The sequence below is a fragment of the Toxotes jaculatrix genome, chromosome 14, assembly GCF_017976425.1.
Source record: "Toxotes jaculatrix isolate fToxJac2 chromosome 14, fToxJac2.pri, whole genome shotgun sequence".
In the NCBI taxonomy this organism is placed as follows: domain Eukaryota; kingdom Metazoa; phylum Chordata; class Actinopteri; family Toxotidae; genus Toxotes; species Toxotes jaculatrix.
The window spans coordinates 13,776,715-13,795,155 of NC_054407.1; the positions used below are offsets into that span (position 1 = coordinate 13,776,715).

At 41.1% G+C, this 18,441-nt stretch overlaps 2 protein-coding genes across 3 annotated transcripts; both read right to left on the reverse strand.

Moving 5' to 3' along the window:
- Positions 1-4,091: 4,091 nt before the first annotated feature.
- Positions 4,092-17,593, reverse strand: LOC121193070. The gene is made up of 13 exons (XM_041055192.1): positions 17,277-17,593; positions 16,341-16,437; positions 16,133-16,253; positions 15,786-16,035; positions 14,049-15,409; positions 12,399-12,690; positions 10,486-10,697; positions 9,466-10,401; positions 8,014-8,350; positions 6,735-6,831; positions 6,513-6,579; positions 6,184-6,418; positions 4,092-5,557 (listed from the first exon to the last, which is right to left on the reverse strand). Exons 1-13 carry the CDS (start codon positions 17,571-17,573, stop codon positions 4,169-4,171), a joined length of 5,691 nt encoding a protein of 1,896 aa, XP_040911126.1. The 5' UTR covers positions 17,574-17,593; the 3' UTR covers positions 4,092-4,168.
- LOC121193659 (zinc finger protein 345-like) lies at positions 8,274-12,847 on the reverse strand. Of its 2 annotated transcripts, XM_041056074.1 has the most exons (6): positions 12,399-12,847; positions 11,554-11,653; positions 11,364-11,457; positions 11,026-11,275; positions 9,466-10,697; positions 8,274-8,356 (listed from the first exon to the last, which is right to left on the reverse strand). In XM_041056074.1, exons 1-6 carry the CDS (start codon positions 12,660-12,662, stop codon positions 8,350-8,352), a joined length of 1,947 nt encoding a protein of 648 aa, XP_040912008.1. In that variant the 5' UTR covers positions 12,663-12,847; the 3' UTR covers positions 8,274-8,349. The 2 variants fall into 2 exon arrangements, with proteins under 2 accessions (XP_040912008.1, XP_040912007.1); XM_041056073.1 differs by lacking the exon at positions 8,274-8,356 and having other exon boundaries at positions 8,898-10,697.
- Positions 17,594-18,441: the final 848 nt, after the last annotated feature.

The following is an 18,441-nucleotide window of genomic DNA, read 5'->3' on the forward strand; positions in this document are numbered from 1 at the left end:
CGGTATGGATTTTTTTCTCTCCCATCAGATTTATGCTCATCTCTAAGATCTAACACATCTCCCAACTCAGGGAGAAAACTTGCTGACGTCTTTGACATGCCACTCAGTCCCTGCTGTTTTGGATTGACGATGCCGCACTGTGACACAGAGAGCAAACGAATACTTGCCACTCAACCAGGCTGGATAACAGGAGACAAGTGATTGCACTGCTGATGGGGGTAATTCTGCACAGATAGGGGGTGGAAGGAAGAGAGGGGGGGGGGGGGTTACGATAAATAACAGAATACAAATGCTGTGTGATTGATAAACACCGCATGACAGTACTCTGTCTTCTCTGCGAACGTCAGCGGAAGAAGAGGCCTTTCTAAATCAATGAACGACAATGAAAACTACTGCAGTGAAACTTTGCAGAGGAGGCGATGTACAGAGGAAATGTTTCAAGCTCATGGGATCTTGAAACAGTGGGTAATTCTTCCATTAAAAGAATACTTTAATTAATCTATGTAGTAATCATGTATAATTACAGGAAATCATTCCCTGTCACAGCCTGGTTGTAAACTCAAGCGTGAGTTGTTTTAAGGAAGAGAAAACATTACAACCTATCAGACATCACTTGTGAAGGGGTCAAATAGTTTATGACCAAACTAAAGGATTCCTCAGACACTTGATTTTAAAACACAGAGAGCAGAAGACAAAAGGAGAACAGTTCAAAGGGCAAATGTATTTCAATAAACAACCAAGTAATGTCTGGGAATTGGTACGTGAGAAAATGTCATTTGGCTCAGGTGGATCCCTATCTGTTTGGCTTATGACATTTAGGCATTTGAATTCCTGTGTGGGAAACCTTTTCAAATCTGATTTCTTAAGCGAATACAGGAACCATAAAAGCAAAAGAGTTTCTAGTGGTTCTGACTGCTCGTTTATATACACCTTACTTTCTAATCTCAGCTCAAGTAATTGTACCTTAGTTCATTCCTGTAACGTTCGCATCTATCTGACTTGCACTCAGGAAGAAATGGACAGAATCCCAGAATCCTAGTGAGTGAATTTATGCTGCCAAATAAATATTATCCTCACACTAATGGCAGCCAAAACAGTTATTTTCTCCATGGTGCACTGTTCATCTCAAGTCCTCAAAGCAAACCTCAAAGCATCAATCAACTCTTCTGTCGACTGAGAGCAGCTCAGATTATTTAACTGACATCTTAAAACGACCAGCTTCAAATCAGCGAGGAAGAGAGTTATACAAGTAGGCAGAAAACAGAGGAAGAGGAAATATACATATGCATCCATGACCTAATGAAAAACAACAGAAAGTAGAAGTACAACGATGCCCTTGTGATGTAAGGAAATACATCAATATTTCAAGCCCCAGCAGCAGACTCCATCGTGGGCGTCTTAGCTCCTGTATAATTCTCAGTACTCCCATGCTCTTTGAGGGCTGGCTTTAGGATATCTGCAAGACCAGGAGGTCAAGTATGGAGAGAGTCCAACAGAGTGGGAGAGATAATGCACTAAGACCTGCATTCTCCCAGGACAGTACACTGGGTCCCCAGGGAAGAGGACAGGAGGAGAGAAGAAAGGCAGAGGAGGGAAAGAAGAAAGGGAAAAGACAAGAGAAAGGAGAAAACCACAACTCAGAGACTCAGAGAACAGTTACGAGGGTAACTGAGTGTGTGTTGGAGGGATGGCTGTGATCCCACTCGATAATGAGTCAGCATTTGTGGCACAAGGAGGACATCTACTGGCTTTGCTGTAACTAGCAGGACACTAGTATTACCTTAATTACCTTAAAAGATCACAATAAAATTAAGGCAGCAACTAAGGATTATTTTCATTATTCATTAATGTGACAATCATCATCTCGCAAATCACTCCAAACAGATCACTGGACCTGAGTGCAATATGTAAAAAAATAAAATATGGAAATAAATAAATAAATACATAAAAATATAAATATATGTGGTCAAATCTATTATGCACTGTACCAATTTTCTTTATACGAGTTACTGGTGTCTGAGTTTCACTTCAGACCTCAATGTGCAATCAAACGAGGAAATTAATTAAAGTTTTGTTAAACTAGTACTGTGACACTGATTTATCAGATTTCCCATTAGGCCTTCATGACAAAATCTGGATGAAATAGGAAGCTAATTCTGCTTTCTGTCTTTTTGGTTTTGACTCTTATCGAAAGCTAATGCAGCTTAATGGTGGATTTTTCAGATGCACCATTAAGAGCTAGTATTTTTAGTAGTTCTCTTCTCCAAACATATTTAGTCCAAATGTAGATCTTCCAACAATCAGCATGTCTAATCCACTAAGCAGCCACAGGCTCAACCACCAACAGGCTGACTCTTTCCCACAGAGCGAAGCTGAAAAAGTTTCTCCAACACTCAGAAAAACTTGATGGGCCTTGAAGCGAGCTTAAGCTCTGGCAGAGAGCGAGAGAAGATAAACATGTAAGCATTGGGGAGGGAGCCATTCAGGGGTTTAGATCAAAGTGGGAAGTCTGAAACCAGATACACCCGCTGTACATTAGATCCAAAAACTTCAAGGTAGAGAAAAAAAAGTCTGCTGTTTTCGTTTTCGTTGCTACTCCTTTGGCAAGACACTAAACCCACAGCAGCTCTACAGAAGTTGGCAAAACCAGTTTGTCTGCTGTAGTTATTTAAGCGGAAATGTGAATAACTTAATCTTTCTTTTCAAAATCTATAAGCTAACACAGTAAAGATGACACTCTCTAAATGGAAGTCACAAACATTTATTTTTACATTTTTTATGTAAAAACCTGCAAACCCCTGAAGGCCCACACCAGATATTTCTCATGTTTTGTACCATAATCTACAACCTGTATATCTTCATTACTTGCATCCATTTAGTCCAGATTTACATTTCGTAATTTCTTCTATAAAACCTGTATTTGGGACTGTTGCAAAGCTCTCCTCCTCCATTTGCCGTATTAAAATGTTGCTGTTCAACAGCACAAAGTGAACTCTCAGAATATCATAATGTGCTTGGACTCTCCAAGAGGGTGAGTTTCAAAACAGTTCCTCTTCATTAATGTATTATTTTCTGACCACAACATCACAATGGCCTTGTATATTGCACCGTGATGGAAAAGCTTCTGCATCTGCAACTAGTTTCAAGTCTCTGCAAGTTGGTTTTGGTAACATACCGATGAGAACAGAAAACAGTAGATTCCTGAAAAATCCAAAAATGTATGGTACACTTCGGAAAATTCAGTCATAATGTAAACTGTACCAGTCTGTAGCTATTGAGCCGAACTCTGCAAAACTCTGCGAACTGCAAAACCACTAGTACAGATCTTTGGAAAGTTCTTCCTCTCTGCTCTGAAACCACATTGTTTAACACTGAAGCTCAGGCTTTATTTTCTATAAATATGCCAAAACTTACAATCAAGTGGAAATCCCAAACATACCATTTGTCTCTATCAAGTCAAAGGTAAAATGCAAAAGAACACTAACAATGACTGACTGATTTATTAGCCAACAATTAAAATTCTGTAATACTGATTTATGAAACATTTAACATATAATTCATTATCTCACTCATTTTCCTTTCACACTAATACATTGCTAAAGTTACATAATTATGCACCTTTGTAGTGACTCAAAAAAAAAACATATAGAAACTGATTGTGCTACAGTGTCCTGACTTTTAAGAGTGTAAAGGAATTTTTAGTTTGAAACTAACATTATTATTATTATTATTATTACAATACTGTACATGCACAGAGTACATATTTCCCACTTACCCTACCCTATGCTGACACACAGGGTAAGACTGTTACAATGCACACAGTGCTCAGGGCTACCAAGCTGAACAGGCTAAGTAGCTCCTGACATTAGCTTCACATTGATTTTGAACAGTCATTGACGTATTTTTCCTGGAGCTTACTTAGCGCCTCCAAAAAGGACTTAAAGTATTTTCATAAAACTTAAGAGCTTGTTGTACAAACTGTAAATGAGTGTGATAACAGTGTAAACATGATCTCAGATAACAGTGAAAATAAATCAAAGTTGGAAAGACCCCCCCCACACACACACACACCCCGCCCCCAACCCATTAATGCTCCTTTCTTTTTCTTTCTTTCTTACAACTGCTCGCATTAAATTAATTCTTCACTTCTGTATATTTTAGAACATTTTCAGACTAATGCATTCTTTCTCGGTCTCCCCCTGCGTTTGCCTGAGCTCTTACCACTGTTCTGGCTGCTGCACCTCTTTCTCTTTGTGTCTTCTTCTGGGTCAAAATCAGAGTCACTGTCATTTTTGGGTCTTCTTCTTGATCTCCCAGTGCTCTTCCTCGCTGTCTGCTTGTCCTCTTCTTTTACTTCCTCTTCTTCGGAATCAAAGGATATGTTGCTGTCTGATTGCTCCCCTTCGCTTTCCTCATTGCTGGAACCTGTTTTCTTTAACTTCTGCGTCTTTGATTTTGAAGTCTTAGTGTTTGAACGCCGGCCTTCGTTTTGCCCTGACAAACTTAAGGTGCCTGCTGTATTTCTCTTAGGCCTTCCTCTGGGTCTACCTGTGCTCCTCTTTCTACTTTTTGGCAAATCTGTTCTCTCCTTCTGCACCTCCTTTTCTTTGTCTTGTTTTTCCTCTGCACTGTCAAACTCTGAGTCTGTGCCCCTCTTATTCTCGTCGTCCTCAGCATCGCCAGTGTCGCTTGCCCTTTCATTTATCTTACCCTTCTTGCGTTCACTCCCAGAGCTGGATGTGTGGTAACGCTGGACATGACTCTTCAAGCTCACGTTGTGATTGAAGCATTTGTCACAATGCTGACATTTATAAGGCCTCTCCCCTGTGTGCAGGCGCATGTGAGATTTGAGGTGGCTCGTCTGGTTGAAGCCACGCTGGCACACCGAACACTTGTACGGCTTCAGTCCTGTGTGCACAACAGAGTGTCTCCGAAGATGATGTACATCCTTAAATTCAATCCCACAAACTCCACATTTGAACTCCTTCGGGGTCCTGTGGTTTGACAGGTGGACACTACGCTCTTTACTGGTGGCAAATGACTCTGGACAGTCAGGGCATTTATAGGGATCTTTGCTATCTTGATGGATCTGCTCATGTTTAAGTTTGTCCACCCGTGTTTTGAACGTAACATGGCAGTATTTGCAAGGATGTTCATAGGTTTCATCATGGATTTTGCTGTGAGTTTTTAGAGATGTCTCAGTAACACATCTTTTGCCACAAATATTGCAGGAATAGGGCTTAATTTTGTGCTCACATGTGTGAGGCTTCAGAATATTGAAGAAACTTCCACACTCTGTGCAGAGCTCATTAATTTTGAGGCCACCCGGCGACTCAAAATCTTCTTCCTCTTCGCCTTCATCTTCGGTTTCCTCCTCAGATTCCTTTGTGAGCTCCTCAGCCAGCAAAAAGTCCTCCGCTGGATTCCACTCCCCATCTGAACTCACCCCACCTTCATCACCCTCCTCTCCTTCATCTGAGGGATCGCTTTCTTCATCGCTAAAAGTAACAACCTCAGAGTAAACCGCACTGCTGGGTTTGTCATCTGTTGGCATTGCCTGTGAACGAGACAATGGCCACGATGACAGCCTAAAATTTTTTCCAAATCTATACAGCACAGAATATTACATGCAAATAACCAAATGGGAGGTGCAAAAAAGGAACACATTATAATTTATTGAAGTAAATGAGTGTTTTTCAAACTGTGAGGTGCGACTCCTTGGAGGGAGAGATGTGAGGCATGAGCTGCAATTTGTGTCAAAATTCCTTCTTGGAGACATAAACTTAGTCAGATCGAAGCACTGACAAGCACATTGACAGGATACATATATTTTTGGACTTACACTTCCTGAGGATTGCATTATCTCTAATGTCCATTCCATGAAAAGTTATGGTGCAAAAATCTGCTTAGAAACCACAGAATAAAGATGCTCCTTGTAAGTCCACAAATCGCCAAAAAATGATAATGTTTTTGAGTTTTCTTCAGTATCAAAGTAAATCAGTGGCCGTTTCCTGTACGTCCACAAGCACAAAAAGAAACTGCTAGTAAGTAATTTGGCATAACTTTTAATGGCGTGACAGTTAACTGTTGTTTCCTCATTCCTCATTTTTGTCTGTAGGGTGGGCAGAGTGTCGGACTCTGAAAAACCTCTGTTCTAAATGAACTGTACTCAAATAAACCTACCTTTTGGGTGTCTGAAGTTATTTCTTCAGCCGCTGGGACACAGGCGTTGACCTGGCTTTTCCACTGGTTTCTGTACTCACACTGAAGACACTGTTGGTTCAAGATGATCAATACCCCACAGGTGACCTTCTCCATCTTAAGTTTGCAGCCACATGACGGGCATTTGCGGTGAAACAACTGGAGCAGGCAGCTTTCATTCACCAAGTACTTTCCTTGCATTTGTAGAAGTGCAGCTCTAAACAATTAAAATGAAGCCTTGTGAGCTACATGTTTAAAAAAGCTAATGTGACATAAAATGTGAGCAAAAATGTTAAGAAAGTGTAGCTTACTTTTCCTTGTTCAAATCAGTATTCAAAACTTTTTGTTTATTTTGGCCGTTTCCAGTGGGGACAGCATCTGAAACAGCAGGTGAACACCACACTGAGACACCACTTCACAATGGACTTGCTTGGAAACCGACAAAATAAAGTTCAGTATTCACATGTAAAGAAATAGTTTAACAAAAAAATTCCCACTTCATTTTCTATTATAACACAGTATGTGTTTCTTACCTGTGAGAATATACTTTGCCTTTTCAGAATAAGAAGCTGGATTACATGTTTCAAGGTCATCGCACTGACAAGCGACTTCTGTGCTTTCCACAGGCTCCTGCACGAAATCACAAGAGTAAAAGCTTGCAGTTAAACACAAGCTACAAACAATGCACAAACATACACATGATACATACACATACACAATACATGACAGCTGTGTGTGTGTGGAATGACTGAACAATGTGTATACTGAACAACTGCACTGTGAGTGGTCTCATTAGTCTGTAAATGTGGGCAGTGAGATAACTGTCTCACACCAGTGACATAACAAGTGTTCATCATGCTGTGTTTGACCAGAGCAGCACAAGAGGGATTTAAGCCAAATGGCCATTAAACACCTGTCAGTACAAGCAGCATTTCAATTGGGCCATGGAAGGACACAAAAGATGTGGACACGCACCACTAGTCGGTTTATGAATGTTAAAATATGTGGACATGATTTTGTGCAGGCTGTATGTTGTCTAAAAGTAAGAATTACATTACTTTTTTAAGTGTGTGATGTAGACTTGTACCGAATAAGGCAGCAACCGACTGGTCTACAAAAGATCAGAAAATGGAAAATCACAATTTCCTTGACAACAAGGTGATGTTGTTAAACATATTGTTTTGTCAGTATGATTTTGTAAATATGGTTTATTATAATGTAAGAAAAGGAAGAGCAGCAAATTTTCTCATTTTGAGAATATGGAACTGCAAAAATTTGGAGCATTGTTGCTTGGAGAATGACTTAAATGATTAGTCAATTATCAAAACAGTTTGGAATTAATCTTGTTTTGACCGACTAATCGATTAATCGATTAAGTGTTGCAGCTCAAGTTCTGAGGACGTTGTGATTATTGTATCATACACTGTGCTGACAAACTGAAAGGCAGAAACTCATGAACTGTGCTTGATTAAACTGACAGTCTCACTTTATCCTGCTTTGACAGTATCTCACTGGTTAATGTGAGAAACACATTGAAAATGGAAACCATGTACTTGGGGCTCTGGCAGTGATTTGTCTTTATGATTGATCACTTGATAATCTTTGTTTACTGAGATTAACAGCCACTGAAAGCAGCTTTTGTAAATAAAAGCAGCGTGCTGCTCCGCTCAGAGGGGACAGTGAACTTAAACCATTTAGCTGGTAGTGCTGGATGGGTTTGACATGTGGGGAGGTGTACGATCCCCTGATGTGTAGGGGTAGGCAGGTCGGGGATGGCAGCAGATGTTACCCCAGCTGTCACAGCAGACTCACCACAGATTGTGGACTCTCCAGAGGTTCGTCTGGCTCTGACTTGACACACAGTGACGGGACAGCACTGGGCGTCAGCTGGACCGTGCCAGTCGGAGCCATGTTTTCAAAACAGTCATCTGTAAAGTGTTCATTACAGACGGTGATATCAGTCCAGGACGATTCCCTGAGTCGTTGTCCATTGACTTCGAAAAGAAACTCAACCCACTCCAGTCTCTTCTCTGGATCCTCCGGTAACTTGAACCGTTGCGCACTGCGACGCCACGAATCACATCCGACGACGGAGCACATCCCGGGGCTAAGTGCTGTCCCTCCAGTTTTAAGGATGGTCGGACGGTGTTAAAGTCTAACAGACAGGAGTCCAGATTGCAGGGTCAACCGATTTTCAGCAACAGTGACAAGCTAGCAGCTAGCCATGTTTGCTGGTGGCCGTGGGGCTAACAGAATGGGCGGGGTTCTATGGCCGGGGTTCGCGTGTTTTGATGTCCGGCGTATCCCGGCTTTTGCTTCAATGCATGAAATTACATGAAACTGCATTCTTCTGGGGTCGTTACTCGTATGCAAAACTTCTCATACCTATTAAACAGGTTGCCGGGGTCCAGGAACAATATTTAAACATGAGGACACTGAAAGCTGAAGTGCTTTTAACAGAGACAATCTAAAAGCTCTTAAGGTAACACAAAGACCGACACAATGATTGTAATAGCATTTTGCACACGTGGAAGCCCTTCACTCCACCTAATATGCACTAAGACGCCTACTAACTTAAACAAGTGTAGCCCTGTAATAAACTTGATTGCGTATCAGGTCTGATATGCAGGTCCAAGAAGTCTCCAGCAGATGGGTCTGTTGAGCTTATTAAGTTTTAAGCATTAACACAGACTTCTAGATAGGTTCACAATTTATTCCACAACTGATTAGTTCGTGGCCTCATTTAAAAGGAACCAAGTTTTAATCGACTAAATGCATTTGTAAAATTCAGCTCTGCTGCCTCCGATTTGTTGAATTACACACCAGCCCTTCTGAAAATTGCATATATTGCAGGCATACAGCACAATGAGCTCATGACACCCGGAGATGTGGCTCTGTTCAGCAATCAACACGTTCACATTCAGTTCTGTTGCAAATATACAACACAAAGAAACAAGGGCACTTAACATCAGTCCCAGTTTAATTTACTTGTACCTAGTTTGATCGGTTAACAGGATTTTAAAATGTATCTTGACAGTGAAGTAATGTCATCTCTTAACAGTAAAAAGCAATGAAATTTGAAGACTCCAAGCTTAAGAGTATATTATCACGGTAAACAGTCTGATTCTGAGTTACAGTCTAAACTGTATTTCTCTAAATAAAAGCTCAATTCAATAACTTTTTAAGCTTAATGTCTTTCTAAGTGCCTTCAACTACTTCTTTCTTGGTCTTCCCCTGCCCTTCCCCGAGCTTTTACCACTGTACCTCTTTTTCTTTGAGTCTTCTCGGTCAAAACCGGTGTCACTGTCAGAGTTTTTTGGCCTTCCCCTTGATCTTCTTGTGCTCAGCGTTACTTTCTCAGTCCTCTCCACCTCTTCCTCCTCTTTTGAGTTGAAGGATATGTCGCTTTCAGTCGGCTCATCTTCACTTTCTTCATCACTGCAATGTGCCCGCATCAACTTCTGTACCTTGTATTTTCCAGTCCTAGTGTTTGAACCTGGGCTTTGCATTTCCCCTGCATTTCTCTTAGGCCTTCCTATGGGTCTACCTGTGCTCCTCTTTTTCTTTTTTGGCAAATCTATTCTCTCCTTCTCTGCCCTCTCTTCTTCATCATGATCTTCCTCTGCATTGTAAAGCCCCGAGTCTGCACTTCTCGTGCTCTCATTGTTCTGAGCATCAACAGTGTCACAGTTTGTTTTACCCCTCTTACGTTGACACCCAGAACTGGATGTGTGGTAACGCTGGACATGACTCTTCAAGCTCACGTTGTGATTGAAGCATTTGTCACAATGCTGACACTTATAAGGCCTCTCCCCTGTGTGCAGACGCATATGAGATTTGAGGTGACCTGCCTGGTTGAAGCCACGCTGGCACACCGAACACTTAAACGGCTTCACACCGGTGTGCACAACTAAGTGTCTCCGAATGGAAAGGGTACGGTTGAATTCAATCCCACAGATGTGACATTTTAACTGTTTGGGGCCTCTGTGATCCTCCAGGTGGATTTGGCGTTCCTTATTTGTGGCAAACGTCTCTGAACAGTCTGGACATTTGTAGGGTTTTCCTTGAGTCAGGTGGATCTGCTCGTGAGTGACTTTGTCCACCTTTGTTTTGAATGTAATGTGACAGTATTTGCACCGATGCTCATAGTTTTCATCATGGACTCTGCTGTGAGAATTTAGTGCAATCTCACTAACACACCTTTTGCCACAAATATTACAGGAATAGGGCTTAATTTTGTGCTCACATGTGTGAGGCCTCTGTTTATTGAAAAACCTCCCGCACTCTGTGCAGAGCTGAGTGTGTTTGGGGGTGAGTGAAGGATAATCGATATATTCCTCTATTTCGTCATCTTCGGTTTCCTCATCAGATTCATTTTGAAGCTTGTTAGCCAGTATGAGCTCCTTCGTTGGCTTCCAGTCCTCATCTGAATCCATGTGTCCCTGATCACTCGATTCCTCTGTTTCATCCAAGGGATCACTCTCCTCAGACACTGTCTGTGAAAGATGCAGTAACAAGAAGGGGTATGAGTAAAACATCACCTTTTCAAAATCTGTACAGCACAGATGGTGTTTTGAATACCACAGGCAAAGAAACAAGGAAGTGCAATGGGTGCGTTATAATTTTGGATATAAATTCAGCTATTTAAGTTGTAAAACCCAGCAAAGAAATGAACGACTATATTTAAAACAGACAAAATACTGAACCTGTGTATGACTTTCATTTTAAAGCTTTCTTGGACACACAATGTTATCAAAACAATCAATCAGACTCTTAAGCTACACGCAGCATGCCTGGATATGGTGCTGTATATCGATGTTCTACCTCTGAAATCACATCTTTGCCTCCAATCAGGTGTTGATCTTCAGCTCTTGGGACTCTGGCATTGACTTGGCTTTTCCACTGGTTTCTGTACTCACACTGAAGGCACTGTTGGTTCAAGATGACGAGTACCCCATGGATAACCTTCTCCACTTTTACTTTAGAACCACATAAAGGGCACTTGCTGCTAAACAACTGGAGGAGCCGGTTTTCATTCACAACATACTTCCCCTTCATCTGAAGAAGTGCAGCTCTGAAAAGCAGTTTTAAATGAAAGACTTTGAAATACAGGTTTAAAAAGCTAACTTGGTGTAATCAAAGTGTAACTTAGTCTAACTTACTTTTCCCTGATCATATCAATATTCACAATCTTTTGCAGCATCTGAGCATAATCGGTATCGGAAGTATCACTCAGCACTGGGCTTACTGGCACGGCTGAAAACGTAATTTAAAGTTTATAATTCAGGTGAAAATACTCAAGCACATACGCAATTAATTTCTGTTCACACGAGACAATTGAAAGTTTTTTACCCATTGTAGTCTGGCTTGATTCTTCAGAACAAGAAGACGGACTATCACATGTTTTAAGTTGATCACACTGAGAAGCAACATCTGGGGTTTCCACAGGCTCCTACACAAAATACCAAATGTACAAGCTCATAGTTGAACAAAAACAGGCTACCACAGTGTAACAGTCCTTGAGTGATTTTATCATCTATACATCATGAACATGGCAAGTGTTCATTGTACCTTTTCAACTGCACCATAGGCCCAAGTTGACACAGGTACATTAGACACCTGTCATAACCAACATTTCTACTGGGGCAAAGAAAATGTAGATGTGAGTCACTTCCATATTGTCTACATGTCACACACAGTTACACCACTCCGGCTGTGTCTCTCAATGTGTTTCTGATAGGATCAATAAGTTATTTGTAAAATAGAAATATTTGGTAGTGTGTCACTGCTTTAATTGACAAAATAATAAAGAATCACTCAACAAACTCACTTGCCAACCTAAGAAAAGAAAAAACACTACATCTGTGTGTCTGCTGAACTTGACAAGTACATTACCACTGTTGCTCTAGCCCATTTTTTAGTACTATTATTATTATTATTTGTTTGAATTCATTCATATATTTATTCAGCAATTAACAGTCACTGAAAGCACCTTTGTGTGTTACACTCTAAGTGAGAATGAACTGATATTTATGCACAGGAGCAAACAACCAAAAATGGAGTGTAAACAGGTTTCTGTTGCATTTTGCTGCAGATAAGCTGTGCAGATATGATGGAACACACAGTGTGTCTGTGTGAGGACAAAGTGCCGCAGGTTTCACCTGTCAAAGCAGACTCACCACAGATTCTGGCCTCACCTGATCTGGCTCTGACTTGGCACACAGTGATGGGACAGCACTGGGCTTTAGCTGGACCGTGCCAGTCGAAGCCAGGTTTACAAAACAGTCATCTGTAAAGTGTTCATTACAGATGGTGATATCAGTCCAGGACGATTCTTTAAAACGCTGCTTATTGACTGTGGCGAGAAACTGAACCCAGTCCAGCCTCTTCTCTGGATCCTCCGGTAACTTGAACCGTTGCGCACTGCGACGCAGCGAATCACATCCCACAACGGAGCACATCCCGGGGCTGAGTCTGGCCCCTCCAGCTCTATGAGTGGTCGCACCGCGTTATGGTTGATATTTACGGGGACTGGAAGACGGACCTCGGTTTCACCACCGTCCCAGTGTCACCAGTCAGCAGCTATTGACTAGCCATTTCTGCTACGGTGGCGGAGGCGGCTGAGTGGGCGTGGTTCGCGCGGTTTGTTGTTGTTATTGTTGTTCTTCTTTGCGTTTTTTTGGCGGATTGCAGCACCAACTTTTAGGTGCATACCGCCACCTATCGTACCGGAGTATGTAGAACAAGATCGACTTTACATTAGTCAATTATAATTACCTACAAGAAGTTATTTTTAAATAACTATATTCTATTAAACAACCAGGTGTTAGCTAAGAATTCTAACATGAGCAGGTACCGAACAAAATTCTACATCTATTCCCAAACTCTGCTTTCTAAATAAATGTTAGGTATTTTCAAACATGATATTCTTCCTGATTGAATGATGTTCTTGACTTCATAGTCTGTAAACTTGAAAGAACAACCTAATTAAAGCTTTTCAGGCAACATAAAAACTGTGGATCCATGGTAGACGGGCACTGTTGGTGGAGATTTATGTTGCTCCTAAGATAACTTATTCACACAACTGTGAAAACACTGCAAACTAAATTCCATTCACCTCTCGTGTATTGGACAGAAATCTCAGAGACAGCTACCTCAAAACATGGGTAAATTAAACCAAAGCAATCTGTGTGGCAAAATACCACCACATTAGTGAGAAAATATGCTTTTAAAAAAAAAGGAAAATAAATATAATTGAGACAATTATCTTGTCTACCAGCTGAATGGCTTTGTTGCTATTTACATAACTGGTTGTCACCAGACTACAGAAGCAGCTGAATTTCCCAGCCCTGTTGCCACAAAAATGTTAAAATACACACCCAACCCTTCTGAGGATAAATGGTTCAGACACATACCATCCCAAAAGAGGGCCCGTTAGATGAACAGTAGAAGTAAATTTACTTCATCTGTCAGCAGCACATCAGATTTCAAGCTTCCGCATCAACCACCAAATACTGTGAAGGATAAAGCACTGGAAATTTACAGCAGAAAGGAACACGGGCAAACACCAGTCCTGTTTACATTTATCCAGTCTGATCCTATGATACACACATCAGTGAACAAGACTCAAGAGGATCTTAAAATCAAAGCATCAGCTTCTATAAGCAGTAAAAGGCAATGGAATTGGACCAAGACCCTGGCCTGGGTGTACATGTTTTGTCTGTCATTGTAAATATAATTTTCTAGAAAATTAGTCCAGTTTTATATGAATGCCTGTTTTAAATTACTTTTCAAAGCTGCTGCGACACAATTAATTCTTCAGGTCCATTAATTTTAAGAATCTTCACACCACTAGGTTCTTTCTTGGTCTCCCCCTGCGCTTCCCTGAGCTTTTTCCACTGTTCTGGTTGCTATATTTCTTTTTCCTTCTACCTTCTGGGTGAAAATCAGAGTCACTGTCAGAGTCTTTTGGTCTTCTTTGGTTCTTTATCACATTCTTGCTTTTCTCCCCTTCCTCCTCTGCTGAATCAGGGGTGGTCACGTCGCTGTCAGTCGGCTCGTCCTCGCTTTCTTCATCACTGCATTGTGTTCTCTTTAACTTCTGCGTCTGTAGTTTTCGAGTCTTAGTGTTTGAACGTGGGCCTTCCAATTGAATTGCCAGAACTAAGCTGCTTGATGCATAGTTCTTAGGCCTTCCAATAGGTCTACCCGTGCTTTTCCTTTTCTTTTTAAGTCTACATATTCTTTCCTTCTGTACCTCGTCTTCTGTATCCTGTTCTTCCTCGGCATTGTCAAGTTCTGAGTCTGCATCTCTTTTGCTTTCATTACCCGGGGCAACACTACAGTCATTTGCCCTTTCATTTATCTTTTCTTTCTTCTGTTCACATCCAGAATTGGATGTGTGGTAACGCTGGACATGACTCTTCAAGCTCACGTTGTGATTGAAGCATTTGTCACAATGCTGACACTTATAAGGCCTCTCCCCTGTGTGCAGACGCATATGAGATTTGAGGTGACCTGCCTGGTTGAAGCCACGCTGGCACACCGAACACTTAAACGGCTTCACACCGGTGTGCACAGCTAAGTGTCTCTGAAGAGAAAGGGGCCAGAGGAATTCAATCCCACAGATGTGACATTTTAACTGTTTGGGGCCTCTGTGATCCTCCAGGTGGATTTGGCGTTCCTTATTTGTGGCAAACGTCTCTGAACAGTCTGGACATTTGTAGGGTTTTCCTTGAGTCAGGTGGATCTGCTCGTGAGTGACTTTGTCCACCTTTGTTTTGAATGTAATGTGACAGTATTTGCACCGATGCTCATAGTTTTCATTGTGGATTCTGCTGTGAGAATTTAGTGCAATCTCACTAACACACCTCTTGCCACAAATATTACAGGAATAGGGCTTAATTTTGTGCTCACACGTGTGAGGCCTCTGTTTATTGAAAAACCTCCCGCACTCTGTGCAGAGCTGAGTGTGTTTGGGGGCGAGTGAAGGATAATCAATATATTCCTCTACTTCATCATCTTCGGTTTTCTCATCAGGTTCCTTTTGAAGCACTCTAGTTGTAAACAAATCCCTCACTGGCTTCCAGTCCTCATCTGAATCCATGTCACCCTGATCACTTGATTCCTCTGATGCATCCATAGGATCACTCTCCTCATCAATAACAGCAACAATCTCAGGGACGCCTGAGTCATCTGTCAGCGCTGCCTGTGATACAATGACAAGAATGGGTATAGGTGAAATTCAACATTTTTTAAGTCTGTACAAAAGACTAATTACTACATATTACAACTAAAAAACGAGGAAGTGCAAGCAGAGGCTGCGTAATGATTTTTCTAACTAATCAGTGTATAAAAGCCAAAAAAAAAAAAATCTAACTGAATGCAAAAAGCATTCATTGCGAGGTAAATGCAAATATTCAACCATTCATTTTAAAAGAACAAATGTGACTGCACTGACATGTTCAACTTTGCAAAGAATTTTTTTAAAAAGTGCATCAGACATTTTAGATTGTGTATGATTTTCATTTTAAAGCTTTCTTGGAAACACAATACTATCATATATCTGGCTACTGATGTCCTACCTCTGAAATAACATCTGTGTCTCCCATCAGGTGTTGGTCTTCAGCTGTGGGGACGCTGGCATTAACTTGGCTTTTCCACTGGTATCTGTACTCACACTGAAGGCACTGTTGGTTCAAGATGATGAGTACCCCACGGGTGACCTTTTCCATCTGAAGTTTACAGCCACACGACGGACACTTGCAGCTGAACAACTGGAGTAGGCGTTTTTCGTTCACAACATACTTCCCCTTCATCTTTAGAAGCGCCGCTCTAAAGATCAATTTAAATGAATTATTAAAACACCACGCTGATGTGAAAAGTTGGCAAAGTAAGCAAAGATGCTAAGCACAAATGAAAGAAAACGTACTTTTCCCTGACCAAATCAATATTCACTTTTTTTGGTTGCACCTGGCCGTATACAGGTTGAAAAGTATCTGAAGTGTCCGTCGAACATGAGACACCTCTTGTGACTGGGCCTCCTTGGTCAGCTGCAAATTAAATTTAAAGAATATATGAGGAAAGATTTCACTTTACTTCATTTACAATAACTCACATCAATTTATATTATTTTTTACCCATTGAAGTCAGTCTTGATTCTCCAGAATAGGAAGATGGACTGTCACATGTAAGTTGATCACACTGAGAAGTAACTTCTGGGGTTTCCACAGGTTCCTACATAAAAATAACAGAAGTATAAGCTTGTATTTAACCAAAAGGAGCACACAATACATTAACCATAGCGTTTGGTCAGATGGATAATATAGCGGGACCAGTCTGTGTTTGCACTACACTATAAAGTAATGGCACATTACACACCTGTCAGTACAAGCAACTTCAACAAGGAAGGACCTAAGATGAGGATTAGTACTACCACTCAGTTTGCTTATGAAAAACTGAACCTTTTCTTGTGAGACGCTGAACATCTGTGGCTAAGTGTTTACTGTGTGGATACAATGCTTCTTCATGGGATTCAGGGCATCCTATTGTACTTTTACCACCAATTGTAACACTCTTGTAATGTCTAACATGTTTAAAATGTGTCTCTGAGAGAGTAAGTCAATTAAACACTCACAATGTAAATGCATAATTTACTTGCACATCTCTCTTATTTATTTTTATGAGATGGAAAATGAAAAACTCTTACTTAATTAAATCATCACTTCTGACACAATCCAGCTTTATTGGTGTGATTTAACTTTATTTGACCAGTCTACTTATCCATCAATGTGGGGGTAAGGGGGCAGCAAATATCTTGCACATTAGTCAAACTTAGTAGATACTCCTGTTTTATCTATAGTCACTTAATTACATTTATGTGTGTATTTATTAGACAATTCACAGCAACTGAAGGAAAGTCAGCTGAACTGTGTGTTTTGACTCAAGCTGTGAATGAACTCCGTCCTCTCTTAGTGCACACAAACAAACCCTCAGTATTATGTTGTCAGCCACAGGAGGAAGCTTTCAGTAACATGTTAGAGCCTTTGGTTGGAGCTGTCTTGAAGCACACTCACCACACATTTTGGACTCTGCACATTTGGCTCAGGTTCGTCTGACTCCGGCTGAGGACGTAGTGATGGGACAGCACTGGGTGTCAGCTGGACCGTGCCAGTCGGAGCCAGGTTTACAAAACAGTCATCTGCAAAGTGTTCATTACAGATGGTGATATCAGTCCAGGACGATTCTTTAAAACGCTGCTTGTTGACTGTAGCGAGAAACTGAACCCAGTCCAGTCTCAGCTCTGGATCCTCGGGTAACTTGAACCGTTGCGCACTGCGACGCCACGAATCACATCCCAGGACGGAGCACATCCCGGGGCTAAGTTTGGGCTCTGCAGCTCTTGCAGTGGTCGGACCGCTTTATAAACGTTTATTAAGACCCAGAAAATGGACGGATACAGCTGTTTTCCAACCTTGGGAACAGCTGTCAGCTAATTTAGCTGGACGTTGTTGCTACGGTAGCCGTAGCAGCCGAATGGGCGTGGTTGAGCGGATGGGTTCGCACGATTTGTTACCAGGCGTACACCGGCTGGTACTGGTCACAAACTCCTCTGTTTTAATCAATCAAGTTTAACGGCACCACAGACTTCATCCACCAGAATGATAATAGAGTTCAGTCAGCACCTCTTTTCATTATGATTTATTGCAGGATCGCTGTATTAGACTGCCTTGGTTTTAGCTGGGTCTCCCAAACAAACTTATGTTATATTATTATTAAATCTCCTTTCACTACTTGCATTGCAATTTGACCATTTGCATTTTATAAATCTGCAAAGGCTAATCTAAGACTGTAAATACAGTTGAGGACAAAATTATTTGCCCCCCTATGAAATTTAAAGTTTTCCCCAAATTTTCCACATTGAAAATTTGTGGGGTGAACTGAAGACTAAGGTCCATGCCAGAAGGCCATCAAATCTGGAGGAGCTTGAGAGATTTGCCAAAGAAGAATGGGCTGGGATTCCTCAGGAGATGTGTCAGAGACTTGTTGAAAACTACAACAAACAGCTGCAGGCTGTTATCCAGCAAAAAGGATACACAATTGACTATTAGCATCAGGGCGGCTAATCATTTTGACCCTGGTAGTTTTTGGTGTTTGTTAAATAATTCTGTTTCCATATGCAAAGGAAAATAATGTAAGCATTCAAAATAATGTTAGAAAAACTGTCTTAAAAATTCTTTG